Here is a 14,155-nt window from a genome sequence, read left to right on the forward strand (position 1 = left end):
CATGACGAAGATACGCAAGTAGAGAATACATTTGCATTCAGATGGGAGCGAAAGAATTGAAGGTATAGTTTATCATCAGGTTTCAGATGAACTATGCATTAGGTGTTTCATCATCATAGGTATTTAGTGGGTTTGGGTTGTGCAAGAATGCAGTGGTATGGGGGAAAAAGGTAAACTCACTTTTGTCAAATTCAGAGACAGGAGATTGTCTTTGCAACGCTAATTGCTGCTCTGCGTATGCCTTATATGCATCGTCAGTTTCGACATGATCCCAGGCGTTGTACTCGAACACATCATCTCCTGCCTCTAGGAACCGACTACCAAACTGGAAAGGATCCGAACGCTTTAGGTTATCAGAGCTGTTGTGTGAACGGTGTGACAAGTCGACTTCTGGCTGCCGTGGACATCGTTGGTCATTTGACGCATGTACTTTCCCAGCCTGGGGATGTTGATCCATTCTCAAGTTGATTTCAGTGTTCTCATGAACTTGGGTTTTAATATCGACTGTCGTAATTGAGAAGTCGGTTGTTGTCTCGGTTTCGAATAATGAGAGAGAAAGGGAGAGTGTGAGGAATTGGCGAAAGGAAAGTTAATCTGGTTTGTGCGTTTAGCGGACGGGATGGATAATCTCGACCGCCGGCTCCATAGATCCGACCCACCCTGAGGTATCCCTGAGCCAGGCCGGGCAGCCTTGCGGGGCTTCGCAGCTTGGTTTACGTTCAGGTGTGAGGACGGAGACATCTACAGTCGCAAATCACCATGATCTCACTCTCCCAAGATCGCGGGCTTTTGAGCCATCCGGACGCTCTTCACGTTGCTCAACAAGCGCCTCTAGTTCTCAAGGACGGACCAAAAATGATATCTGCTTCGCCATGGGCATCACTACTCTCTGCACCCGACACAGCTGACTTGTGGATCACATACGAGAACTTGCTCTTGTCATGTCTGCGTTGCGGCGACGACAAATCAGCGATCGAATGCTTAGATCGCATTACAGCACGATTCGGCTCGCAGAATGAGCGTGTCATGGCTCTGACAGGCTTAGGCAAGGAGGCGACGGCGAAGGGGGACGAACAGTTGCAACACATCTTGACAGAATACCGGGAGATCTTGGGAGAGAATGCAGCTAACATTGTGGGTTCACAGAGAGCTTTGCTTCGACGTTCGATATGCTGACTTAGTTAGCCAATCGCGAAGCGCAGAGTTGCATTGCTCAGATCCATGGGGAAGGACTCAGAAGCCATCACCGCTCTTGGCACTCTTCTTGATTTCTCTCCTACGGATGCAGAAGGGTGGTCGGAGCTCGCGGATCTTCATTTGTCGCAAGGTCACTACCCACAAGCCATCTTCGCGCTCGAAGAAGTGCTGGTTTTGGTACCCAATGCCTGGAATGTGAGTGTAGTCTACCAATCCACGACGCTGCTGACGTACAAACCCAAAGATGCACGCCCGGTTGGGCGAGGTTTTCATGATGGCAGCCGCCTCGAACAGCGATGCGCCACTGAAATACAGGGCAGAGGCGCTGAAACGCTTCGCTCGCAGCGTGGAGCTATGTGACCATTATCTCCGAGGGTATTATGGCCTGAAAATTGTCGCCGACCAACTCCAAGAGGATAAAATCCGGAGCAAATTGAAGAACGACCCAGACAGCTTCACTACACCTGATCAAGAGACACTTGCTAGGCTTAGTGAAGTGGCGACGGAAAGGCTTGCTGACATAGTAAGGAGATGCAAGGCGGGGGAGTCCCTTTGGCAAGGATACGACAGTTCTTCAATTGCTGCCGCAGCAGACCTTTTGAATAAGACAGAGCAGACGCTTGAAAGATAGGTTTTCAGACGTACCAACGAAGCTCTGTCCCATATGGCCAATTTCAGCCCAGCCAGGAATATATACGTCCCTCCCCTGGAGGGCCCCATCTACAATTGGACTCGTGCGCTGCCGTCCCAATGTGAGAGCGAAGCTGCGACCTGCAGCTTTCACATTGCCCTCAGCGTATCTCAGCGCGGACAAGTGGAAAATCAATGCTCGCCGGGCCTTGCAAGACGATACTTCTTATAGTGCAGCAGCTGTTTTCAATCGATCACTCAGTTTATCAAGGTCTTCTTTTCTTGCATATCCTTGTATGAGTCACTGGGCGACGGCTTCTGAAGCACTCACGACGCAACCCCATCAACGGTAACGCGCCTATGCAACAAGCATAAACCGTTGGGAGCTTACAACAAAGCCCGTCGTTGTGGTTTGCGAACAATGGCTGCCAATGCAAGTCGCGCATTTGCTTTTTGCTTGGCTCACATTGATCTGAAGAAGTGCGCCGCTACCCTCGTCATGGCCTACTGCGTATCGTGGACTGAGCTCTCCGGAGGCGATCCACGACGTTACGGAAGCACAAAGAATCACACGTTCAATGCGGTGGACAAGTGGCAACTGGGCAAAACCTATGGCACTTATGAAGCATTTCAAATCAGTTCATCAGTAGTATAGCCAGCGCGAAAGTCAAGGCTGCTTTTGGACTTATCATCACTTGCGGTGATTTTCAGAAGGGCTGGAAGTACAGTTAGCCGCAATCGCCGATAAGTAAATTGTGGAAGCTCAAGCCTAACAACTGGTACGTTGTAGACAGTGAATGTGATGAGGATATCATCAAATGGACTGAGGAGACCAGAAAAGGGGGGAGGCACCCCATTGCATGTTCTAAGCCTGAGGCTTGATGGTAGTATCTTCGCTTTACCTAAATTCCTTGATCTTGTACTAGTTTACTCCCGGCTCAAACAATCAACTCGATCGTCGAGCCGCAATAGGTACAAGCCTGGCAGCTACATGAGTGAACATTCATTAACCATGAGAGCCTACGTCTTCCAAAGGACCGAAGATAAAGACGCCGGCGGCACAGTGCTCACCACTCATCATGCAGAGGTGCAATTTCTTCACAAGCCGCTTGATGTTTCCATGATGTAACTTAGACAAAATTCGGGTCACCTCTATGGGTTATGAGAAGGATGTCATTCAAGTTTGTCACCATTTTCAGGAGCCATGTGTGATCGTGGGAAATACAACCAAGTGAGACATGGCAAAGTTTTTTGCTTGAGTGACATGGAGACTGCGCGTTGTCAGACATGGTGCCTATTATTATTGCCGGCCGGCTGAACTTATCAACTGCGCTTCCCGTTCTGAGCCTGTAGGCAGCAGCCACTGCAAGTGAAGCACAGCGACTGCGGAACCTTCGGCTTCACGAATGCAGAGACAGGGGTGCCCAGCGTTGAATCTGGCCAACATTCTTGTTTTGATCGTAGCGAGAACCGTCAAGTTCCAAAGCTGATCAATCGATTTGCCACATGGCAGAACGGCTCTTGGCTGCTGAGCGCATGAGAAAAGCATCGAGCCATACCTGCGTATTAGTAGCGCAGGGACCGGCGAAAGTAAATCGAATTGCGTTACCGCATGGCTGGTATGGCAGGCATGTGTAGCTTCTCCAGTCGATGGAAAGTTGTGCATGCACCGCGATGAAATTAGCACCCAACCACCATTCAGATGCCCAGTCTTCCTGCTAAATTCTAATAACTTGATAAAAGTGTCCAGCTGTCGATTGTGTGTCGTGATAGAGTCACGCAAGCCCCACAGCCACAGGCACGTCTACGGTCTTTCATTGGTGATATGAGCCGCTCTACGGAGTAGACGTTGGGCACTTGTTGGGCTGTGGGTTTAAACTATTCATGGATGTATCATGTAGGGCCCATTTCTTGCGGAGGGCAGCTCGACATCGATACCTAACGTGAGACAGCTCAACCCGGTTGACATTTGTTGTTGTAGAGAGAAAGCCCAGCTCCCTCAACTAAGGGAAACCTCCGACCCATACGAAGTACTTACAGCCTAATCATAGCCAGGCATCGATCGCCAGAGCCGATACAATGAGTCCATGTACTTGTAGAACATTACCGATTGTTTGTGACAAGGGTCCTATTAAAACAACACTGTTTGCTGTACTTTGATTTAGCCCAAGAAATTTCGACGCCTGGCGCCGGCGAATTTGTGTCGACTTGCACTGCCAATGCCGCTATTCCCAGCCTCGCATCGTAACGTTGATACTTTACTTTCATGTTGCTAGGAATTCTTGGACAGATCCGCCATTGCAGGTACCTAGCCATACTGCATGCGACCGGGGTCAGCCGCTGATTCCAGTCTCTTGTGTACCTTATGGATACCAGGTAATTTGCTGTACAGGCACTGGTGCCTTACTACGTACAATTATCAGGCTTGAAAGAGGGCTTTGAGAGTTTGCTGACATCTACAGATCCTCCGCCTGCGGGAATCGCCTTGCAACCACGACACGGAAGTTTCCAACCCATGCCCAATCTCAGACTTACTTAACTTACCTACCTTACCTTACTCAGGTACTTACTTACCACTCTGAACCAACCGCAGCTTCCAGTTGCTCGTCCTCCCCAGGCATCGTAACGCCGTACCACTGAAAACACTAACGGTATCACACGTACTAGGTGCTACTCCTTGCTTCACCAGACCAGCAACAGCGTCAACGCTTTCTCCGCGAATCGGATCGCCAGCATCCTCGTGGCGATTCTGGCTTTGAGATTCTGCGTATCGCACTTTCACACCTCTTGTCGCAGGGTTCCACGGACGGCTAGTACCGAAGCCTTCCTGCAGATTCGCCTCACCAGGCTGCTGTACGTTCACAGCCCACGAATCACATGGTGGGACAGGTCGCTGAGGGGCTGTTTACGACGCCACATAGTAGGAGCCAGCAGCAGGCGGGCTGGTTGAAGCTTGTCAAGTGGCGCCCTCGGGTAACCTGAGTTACCTGACAGACATCCTGACCCCGCCCTGGCCACACCGTGAGTCCTTGACCGTGACGGCGCATAAGTACCAAGCCACGCACCTTACCTCACCACCCTTTTCGTCGCCGCCGAACTACTGGCGAAATATTTGTCTGCTATGCCGTAAGATTCACGATTCCTGATACTGCCTTTCGCGAGTTCGGAGACTAACCTAGCATACAGACTGACACAGAGGCCGGAAAGGACCATCCAAAGTGCGCACGCACAACCTGGCGGCTCTCAATCAACCTACTCAGACGGTCGCGAAGATACATTTGATTCGCAGGACGAGGAGGACTATTACGACGACGACGACGACGAGGTTGACCCCTCGGACTCCGCGTCTGCGAGTAACGGCCCGACTTCTCATCTATACCAACCTCGAGGTCCCTACCGATCTCACAGTCAACATCAACGCCAAAATCAACACGTCGTCCCTCTGTGGCGAGGCGGCGGCTCCCCGGGAGCGACACACGCTCCATACGCACCGCCACAGGGCGACCAGGGATCGGCTGATTTCGGCATGGGCGAGCACTACCCTCAAAGGCCGTACCACCAGGGGCCGCGGGCAAGGCGGCAGAACGCGTACTATGGCAATGGAAACGGCGACCCGCATAGCCATGCAGAGTATGCTTCAGGACAGAGGGGCCATGGAGGGCCAGTCGCTCCGTATCAGGGTATGGGTGGCATGGTACCTTTCGGCCAGCAGTATGGCAATAACCCCTTTGCTGCGCATGGTCCCAACGGTGCCAGTTTCTACGACAGCCAAGCCCCGTATGCGATGATGCAATACGGTGCCCCTGGCTTCTATGGAGACCCCCGCCAATATTCAATGCCACAGCATATGCAGCAGTATCAGATGGCTCCCGTGCCTGCGGCTACAGAGCACCCGGGTAGAGAGGTAACGCCTGTCCCAAAGGAGGACATCGAGAAAAAGCGCATGGCAGACGAGCTTGCAGCCATCAAGGCCATGCAAGAAGAGGCCAAGGCAGCTGAAAAAAGGAAGGAAGACGAAGCTCGCATCAAGAAAGAAGCTGAGGAAGCATTCAAGCAACGAATGGAAGAGGCCAGATTATACAACGAACGGGCGGCGGCGGAAGTAGCCAAGGCTCGAGCTGAGGCTGAGCGAGCGGCCCGGGAGAGGATTGAAGCGGAGAGGAAAGCTCAAGAAGAGGCTGCCAAACAGCGCGCGGACGATATGAAGCGCGCGGAAGAGAATGCCCGAATGAAATTTGAGGCAGACCAGAAAGCGGCTGAAGAACGAAGGCGGAAAGAGGATGAGGACCGCAAGAGAGCTGAAGAGGCTGCCCGCATTCGGGTTGAAGCGGCCATCAAGGCCGAGGCCGAAGCGAGGGCGGCTGCTGAGAAGAAGATGGCTGAAGAGGCAGAGCGTATTAAGAAGATTGAGGAAGATGCCAAGCGTAAAGCTGAAGCTGATGCTGCGGCCAAGGTAGAGCAAGAAAAGGCGGATGCGATCGCCAAGGCCGAGGCCGAAGCAGCTGCCAAAAAGGAGCAAGAGGAGCTCAAGATGAAATGGCAAGAGGAGGCGAGACAAAAGGCGGAAAATTCCGCTAAACAAAAGGCGGACAAAGCGCCCATTCGCTTCAAGGACGCTGTCGGCCGCAAATTCAGTTTTCCGTTTCATCTTTGCCAGACTTGGGCGGTATGTACAATCAGGTCAACGGTACTTCAGTGTATGCTAACCTAGCACAGGGCATGGAAGAGCTCATCAAGCAAGCTTTCTTACAGGTTGATCTGCTGGGCCCCCACGTCCAAGAAGGGCATTATGATTTGACCGGCCCCAATGGTGAAATCATTCTGCCTTCAGTCTGGGAGAAGGTAGTGGAGCCGGATTGGAGTATCAGCATGACCATGTGGCCCTTGGACAAGTCACCACCTGTTGGACCAGGACCACGAATACCAGGAGCCATGGGGGGGCATGGCGGCCCTATGCCCCCCCCGCCCAGGGGGGTACCAGGACCTCCTCGCCGAGCCCGGGGGGAAGTTCCTGTGGCTGATGTTCCTCGACATCCGGACTGGGCACGCCCTCGTCCCGGCCCTCCACGCGGCGTTGATGTTGTGAACGCTGCCCCGAAGTCCCGAAAACACAAGAAAGACGACCCCATACTCAAGTTCTTCACGGGGAGTAAGCCCAAAAAAAAGTGAGCCTCCTCGACGCTTGTTTGACTGTCATGTTACTGATGCCTTAGGCTAGGAGCAGCAAGAAATAAGCAGCGACCCGTTGCAAGACAACCAACTGGCACATTAATGATACCCCCTTTTTCTCTGGTCTCTCACCATCGACTGCAATATGACCATCCGACTTTGTTTTGCATTGATGAGGCTCGAAAATACTGCCTTCAAGGACGTGCGCCGCATGCATGGGTATGGTGTTTCCAAGCCTCCAAGTCACTCGTCACATGTTCTGGCTCATTCGCTGTCACAACGTGGTCGTCAGCTGAACAATGAAATCTGATCTTAGCTAGGATCGAGCTGGGTTTTGATCGTATCTATAATTTGCTTTGCGCGGCCTTTGAAGCCATGATAGTTGGCGTACCAAGTATAGAGAATGGTAAAACAATCTCGTCATCATGTTGGTCTCCCAAGCTTGCTGTGGGCTTCCTTTTCGAAAGCCTCGATCATCATGCCAGCTACCTTGTCCGACATTGCTGCACTGACTGCAGCGTACAGAGGGCTTGTGAAGTGATACTTGATCATAAGGTCTACCTGAGTCTTCTGTTCTCCTAGAGGTTTAACGCTCCATCTGGTCAGGAGACTTTGAAACACTGCGCTAGCATTGCTTTGACCGTCGCCGCCGCTCATAGCTTCGACTGACACCCCGGGTACGCAACGCAGCTGCGACGTGAAGCACTCATTGAAGCCCCCCCAGCCCACATGAAGATCTGCCTGGGTAGGCCATCGCTGACCCGTTGTTGGATCGGCTTTGGACCAGCGCGTGATTTGAGAGTGCGAACAATACGGTACAAAATTTTTGTACGAGTCAACATCGACGATGATTGCGTACAGAAGGGCCGAAGGATAAGGTACGACCCGTAATGCCGTGAGGGATTGCACTGAAGCATCAGGAGACGATCCATTCAGGGAAAAGAAGCCGCGGCGAGCTCGAGCTGTTGTAGGGCCTGATATGTTGCGCCGAAAGGCGGCTGTGCAGTTGGGCGAGCGCATGTTTTAAGATCAGGGGCCTCGTCGTCACAGAGCACCCTTTTAGGGAAAGGATCCGGTACCGATGGACTTTTCTCGGCTCGTATAGGGCCCAAAAGACCTGACGCGTACGTGATCGAGTAAGGCGATTTGACCGATGTTGTGCGCATATGAATTGATGGCCTCTGTTCCAGCGTCTTGCGTTTGTTTGAGTGATCCCGGCATTGAAGAGCTCGCGCTCCCGAGGTCTTCAGTTACTTATCTTATCGATAAGATGTTCTCAATTGGAGTCGAACACTTGAGCCAAGATTTTGTGACCTTGCTTGCCTGGAATGCTAAGTTAATCATTATAGCAGTTTCGTCGATCAAGCTTGCCGCATCAATTCCACATCTTACCAAAAGAGCCCTCACTGGCCGCCCCTGTCTTATCATGGTGTTGGCCCTCTACAGAAACAAGCTGAGTAGTTCTGGTCCACCGCTCCCGCATTTGTCTGGGCATTCCCTTGACGTTCGGTAGGACAGCTGCTTGACAGAATATCAATCCGAACCTAATTAGTAACCTTACGATCACTCTCGCCCTCATGAAGTAAGTAAGCAACAGTTGCAAGGTTCTCTAAGTGGCGCTTTCGCCTTAACGGCGGCAGCGCCTAGTATTACTCTTGGCGTCAATGTATCATGACTTGAAACGAATCGTTGTCCCGCCAGTTGCAACGCGGGCTCAAGTTTCAACACCATGATCGGTGGCTGTCTGCCGCCGACATTCCTGCTTGAGTCGGAGCCTCCTACTATTTTTACGCTTTTCGATTGCAATCACAGGAGAGGAATGGCAGAGAGGGCTCATGTTCCCGGCATACTTCCGATCCATGTTGTTGGGCTGTTGCGCGGTATTTACTCATTTACGCGTAGTCTCTACTTTCCATATAAAGAAGAAATAGTTTGTGATCAGCCTCAGGCCATGTCAGCAGATCGACAATACCGCAACTGTACAACAGTACATACTACGTAGAACTCCTGAAGATTGAAATCCGGATCCTGGGGGCCGGAGCACAGCGATATAGAATGGGCATGCACGGCAGCACGGACCTAGGAAAAGCTACAACGGACGAGTCCATAGTGTTGCAGTATGCTGCACGATTGCTTCGATCTTGCTGCGACCCGAAAAAATTCATAAGTGCCCGTCCTCCCGTTGTCCATCCTCCCGCCCGACGTGCTCATTTGTGCGCCATGATCTCGGCGAACTCACTATCTGAAGTATTGTTAGCCAAGCGGAGGGAACAAGACTATGAAGAGCGGCCATACAATCGATAGTTCCATCGCCGTCCTTATCTGCCATTTTCAACATCTCGTCAATCTCGTCCTCCGTCAAGTTCTCACCGAGAGACTTCATGACATGACGAAGTTCATCGCGAGAGATAGTACCAGTACCGTCGCGATCAAAGACCTTGAAGGCCTCGCGAAGTTCCTTCTCTGGATCGCTCCCCGCGCCCTTTCGAGCCATCATGTTGAGGAATTCTAATTGCGTTTCAGCGCGATATGGCTCCGCTCTTGAGGACGTGACACTCACCATTGAACTCAATGGCTCCGCTTCCATCTGCGTCAACCTCGTTGAGCATGTCCTGGAGTTCAGATTCGGAAGGGTTCAATCCTAGGGACTTCATCACCGTACCGAGCTCACTGACGGTGATTTGGCCTGGTGACCATATTAGTAGTCGCACGCGTAAGCCTAAAATTCGAACTCACCATCACCATCCTTATCCTACTCAGGTCAGAGACTGAACAGAGCTGATAAGGGGCACTTACAAAAAGGGCGAAGGCTTCCTTGAATTCAGCAATTTGCTGCTCAGTAAGCTCGTCGGCCTAAGGACGTCAGTGCATGCAACAATAGTACAAGATTCGGGCAAAGATGACCATGGTAAATGAGGTCTAGTAGATTGGGACAGACCGGGCGAGAGAGTTCGCGGCGATTGTCTGATTGCTTCCTTTGAGTAGCAAACCAAGGTATTCGTCGTGTGGTGCGAATGATAAACACTGGCGACGTTAGGTAAACATGCTGTCGGAATGATCAATCATCAGACTGGCACATGAGGAGGGGCAATGAGGGGCATCCTGAGCCCTGCTGGTGATTTGCTTAGTGAGGCGACTAGCTGCAGCAGACGCGCGCACCTACCACTGTGGTTCTATTAGACTAAAGAGCTCACCAGTTGTGCTACAATTACTAAATAGTGACATGAATTGTTATATTAAATTTAGATCTATTTGTCTGGAGGGCATAGGTTCAAAATTTCTATTAAGTATTCGAGCACAAGATGCGGCTGCGTTTTCTCCAGGGGCTTTGATAGGGATACCCGAATTTAAAGCCTAAGTGAAGCCCTCAAGCGCCTTGTCACCAAAGTTTACTGCAGTACTATGTAGGAAGTGGCACAGCAGTATTAAGAGGTGAAGATTAATTGGTACGATTCATAGTAGCTTAGGTACTTGTACGTGTTTGCCGGCTTCTGGGTTAGATGCCAAGCGTGGGGTTGGTTAGCGCCGTCCTGTCCATCATCTGCATGCACCTTGCCAGCTCAATCAACAAGTAACAAACTGCAGTTCCTCCGTGCTATTCAAGCACTCTGCGCTCGCCAACACCGTCGAAACTGCACACGCGACATACAGAATGCGACTAAACGTTCACTGCGCGTCTCGAAATCCTAATTAACGATCCTCCTCCAGATTATCGCGTTTGCCGTTGCGCGCCTTGACATCATGTCCGCATCCGTCTCCCGCCCGAAAGCTCGCAAACAACTCGTTGGCTAATGGAGTCAAGGTTCGAAAAATCACTGTACGATCTCATTCGAGGGCTGCGGAACCATAAAGGCAATGGGAAAGATTATGTCCAGAAAAGCTTGAAGGAGTGCCGCTCGGAGATCCGCAGTCAGGATATAGATCTCAAGGCAACGGCGCTCCTGAAGCTGATCTACTTAGAAATGCTTGGTCACGATATGTCCTGGGCATCTTTCCACGTGCTCGAAGTTATGTCGTCGCCGAAGTACCATCAAAAGCGGGTAGGGTACCTGGGTGCTGTACAGAGCTTCCGCCCCGACACCGAGGTCCTGATGCTTGCTACCAACTTGCTGAAAAAGGTAGGGCGATATTGTTCTGATACATTGAAGCCGCTAACGTCTTCCTCAGGATCTCGCTGCAACGACGCCAACGGTCATTTCGTTACCGATAGCAACACTTCCACACGTCATCACACCTTCACTTGCGCTTTCCACACTATCCGACTTGTTGCCCCGTTTAAGCCACAGCCACTCGAACATCCGCAAGAAGACCCTAGTCACTCTTTATCGTTTGGCGCTCGTGTACCCAGAAGCTCTTCGAGCAGCATGGCCCAAAATTAAGGAACGATTGATGGATCCTGATGAGGACCCTAGTGTCACAGCAGCAATCGTGAATGTGGTGTGCGAGCTTGGATGGCGGCGACCGCACGATTTCTTGCCACTCGCCCCACGGTTATTTGAGCTACTTGTAGATGGAGGAAACAACTGGATGGCGATTAAACTAATTAAACTGGTTGGTCCCATGCACGAACAAGAATATCGACAATACTTAACCGAATCTAGTTTGCAACCCTGACGCCCCTTGAGCCGCGCCTGGTCAGGAAGCTCTTACCGCCCCTCACAACACTGATCAAGACTACGCCGGCCATGTCCTTACTGTACGAGTGCATCAATGGGATTATTCAAGGCGGAATTCTTGGCGCTGAAGATGCTGGCGCTGAGGAAATCGCAACGCTGTGCGTCAGCAAGCTTCGCGGCATGATGGTAATGGATGGAGGTGACGCTAACTGTTGGTTGCTGCTGCTTTTTGAGCAAAACCAGTGCTAATTGCTTGCAGTAAAATACGTTGCCCTCCTCGCCTTCAACAAGATTGTGATGACACACCCGTTTTTAGTCTCGCAGCAAGAAGACGTTATCCTCGACTGTATTGACAGCCCAGACATCACTATTCGCATACAGGCACTTGACCTTGTGCAGGGCATGGTAGATGGCGACAGTCTGATCGCGGTGGTGAGCCGCTTGATGAAACAACTCAAGTCTTCAAGCCCTTCAAGAGATGTCCCATTTGGGGGGGGACCAGCGGAACTTGTCGAATCCGACGAAGAGGCCGCGTCTCAAGCTATACTCCAAAAGAATGGCAATCAGCAAGCGTTAGCTTTACCCGACGACTATCGAGCCAACGTTATCAGCCGCGTCTTACACATGTGTTCCAGAGAGAACTACGCCCATGTCAACGACTTCGAGTGGTACATCGACGTTTTGACGCAGATGGTGAGAGTGGCACCAACACTGAAATCGGACTCCCAGTCTCCATCCTCAGCTGGAGATGTCTCGGAACAAATCGGCGATGAGCTGCGCAATGTAGCAGTGAAGGTACGGGCTATGCGAGCTGCGGTTGTAGCAGCTTCGCAAGTGGTTCTGGTTTGGGTGAATGCCGATGCACCTATTGGACACACTGTCTCGTCACCGTCATTAAAATCCATTTGCTGGATTATTGGGGAGTTTGCTGAGCTACTCACCTCCCCGTCTGACAGTCTCGATTCCTTGCTCCAGCTTATCACGAGAACACATGTGCCTGGGCTTATAGCTAGTGCACTGCAAGCCATCGGCAAGGTGTTCTCCTCGATTGCTGGTGACCAGTCGGTCCCTTGGAATGCCACCCGAATGTCACAAGTTTCCCTGCTCATCACCCGTATTGTTAATGCGTTGGATACGTTGACCTTACATCCGAACCTTGACGTGCAGGGCCGTGCCATCGAATTCACGGAACTCCTAAGGCTCACGGCGGAAGCCGCTGCTCAGGGACAGATCGCAACAACACAGGAGTCGGCAACGCACCCCCCTCTGCTCCTCACTCAAGCTGTGCCTTCTCTGTTTAATGGCTGGGAGCTCAACTCTGTGGCAGTTACCGCACAGTGCCACGTGCCTCTCCCAGATACCATCGACTTGAATGAGCCTATCCATAATGACTTGGACGCGTTGCTATCTGGTGTAAGCACACTTGTCCCGGAATCGGACACGGACACGGACACGGATAATGACTTCGATTCATACTACCATCATAGGCCGGCTCCTACAAGTATTTCTTCCGTCTCATTGCCTGCTATCAACCGAGTCGTCGATGCCGCGAAAGAAGTCCCCAGCGGATATCAGTCTGCTTCGGAGGATGCCTATCTGGATTCTGACATCATTGCCCGACGGCGAGCAGAACGACATGCTCGTAACAAAGACGACCCTTTCTATATCCCTGCTGCCGAGGCCGTCGCCAAAGCCTCGACGCCAATACACAATATACTCAAAGACAACAATGGAACAGAACTTGACGTCGACTCGATCCCTATTATGCAATTGGATCTTGGCTCACCTGAACCAGCAGCTGGAGCGTTCCAGCAGAGACCTGAGACCCGGCCGAAACAGAAGATCATCGTTGCAGACGATGAGACGCTGGGTGGTGCTAATAGCTCCGGCCGCGAATACGACTCTGAGAACCACTCTGACAACTTTAACAAGCCGAAGACCAAATCCAGGAAACTGCGTCAAGGCCTTTTGCAAGTAGATTCCAGTCATATTGGCTCTCTGGCTCTCGAAGTAGGTGGTGCTCGCAGTGAGGTAGAGAATCATGACCAGCGACTGCGCGAAGAAGCAGAGATGCAACTGGCAATGAAGGAAGTTGAGCGATTGAGGTTGGAGATGCAGCGAGCCAACGAGCGTGTCAGCCTTCCACAGGGTATTGACGCGGAAGGCACAGTAGTCAAGCGAAAAAAGCAAAAGAAGAAGAACTTGACCAGTGTAGTGCAAGGGCAATCTGGAGAGCAGGCGAAGCCTAAAAAAAAGAAGAGGCATAGGGTGCCTCCACTGGAAGAGCATGGAATCACCATGGAGACTACAAGTCATGGCGATTCAGAGTCGAGTAGCAGGAAACCCAAAAAAGTAACACTAGGCGAGGCAGCCACTGAATAATAGTGGTAAATGGTTGGTCAGCTTTGATACTTTAGACTCGTGCAAGTTTAGGGGACGACAATGAGAAGCAAGCCTGAACCTGTAGCAGCACCAAAATTCGCAGCAACAATCCGTCACAGAACGCTATTGTTCCCCAGTTAAATACATGAATATGCAGGACT

The 14,155-nt window shown here is 51.4% G+C and overlaps 3 protein-coding genes across 3 annotated transcripts; 2 read left to right on the plus strand and 1 right to left on the minus strand.

Annotated features, from left to right (window-relative positions):
* Positions 1–4,948: 4,948 nt before the first annotated feature.
* Positions 4,949–6,913, plus strand: J7T54_004003 (uncharacterized protein; the record flags this gene model as incomplete). The annotated part of the gene is made up of 4 exons (XM_051506517.1): positions 4,949–4,953; positions 5,014–6,493; positions 6,544–6,637; positions 6,798–6,913. The coding sequence occupies 4 exons, from the start codon at positions 4,949–4,951 to the stop codon at positions 6,911–6,913; spliced, it is 1,695 nt and encodes a 564-aa protein (XP_051362087.1).
* Positions 6,914–9,203: 2,290 nt separating this feature from the next.
* J7T54_004004 (Calmodulin-like protein) lies at positions 9,204–9,605 on the minus strand (the record flags this gene model as incomplete). Its single annotated transcript, XM_051506519.1, has 3 exons — positions 9,204–9,238; positions 9,292–9,504; positions 9,557–9,605. 3 exons carry the CDS (start codon positions 9,603–9,605, stop codon positions 9,204–9,206), a joined length of 297 nt encoding a protein of 98 aa, XP_051362088.1.
* Positions 9,606–10,787: 1,182 nt separating this feature from the next.
* Positions 10,788–13,994, plus strand: J7T54_004005 (uncharacterized protein; the record flags this gene model as incomplete). The annotated part of the gene is made up of 4 exons (XM_051506520.1): positions 10,788–11,114; positions 11,598–11,811; positions 11,872–12,407; positions 12,588–13,994. The coding sequence occupies 4 exons, from the start codon at positions 10,788–10,790 to the stop codon at positions 13,992–13,994; spliced, it is 2,484 nt and encodes an 827-aa protein (XP_051362089.1).
* Between the last annotated feature and the right edge of the window lie 161 nt (positions 13,995–14,155).

Source organism: Emericellopsis cladophorae (assembly GCF_022114955.1).
Source record: "Emericellopsis cladophorae strain MUM 19.33 chromosome Unknown NODE_23_length_310842_cov_116_589050, whole genome shotgun sequence".
In the NCBI taxonomy this organism is placed as follows: Eukaryota; Fungi; Ascomycota; class Sordariomycetes; order Hypocreales; family Bionectriaceae; genus Emericellopsis; species Emericellopsis cladophorae.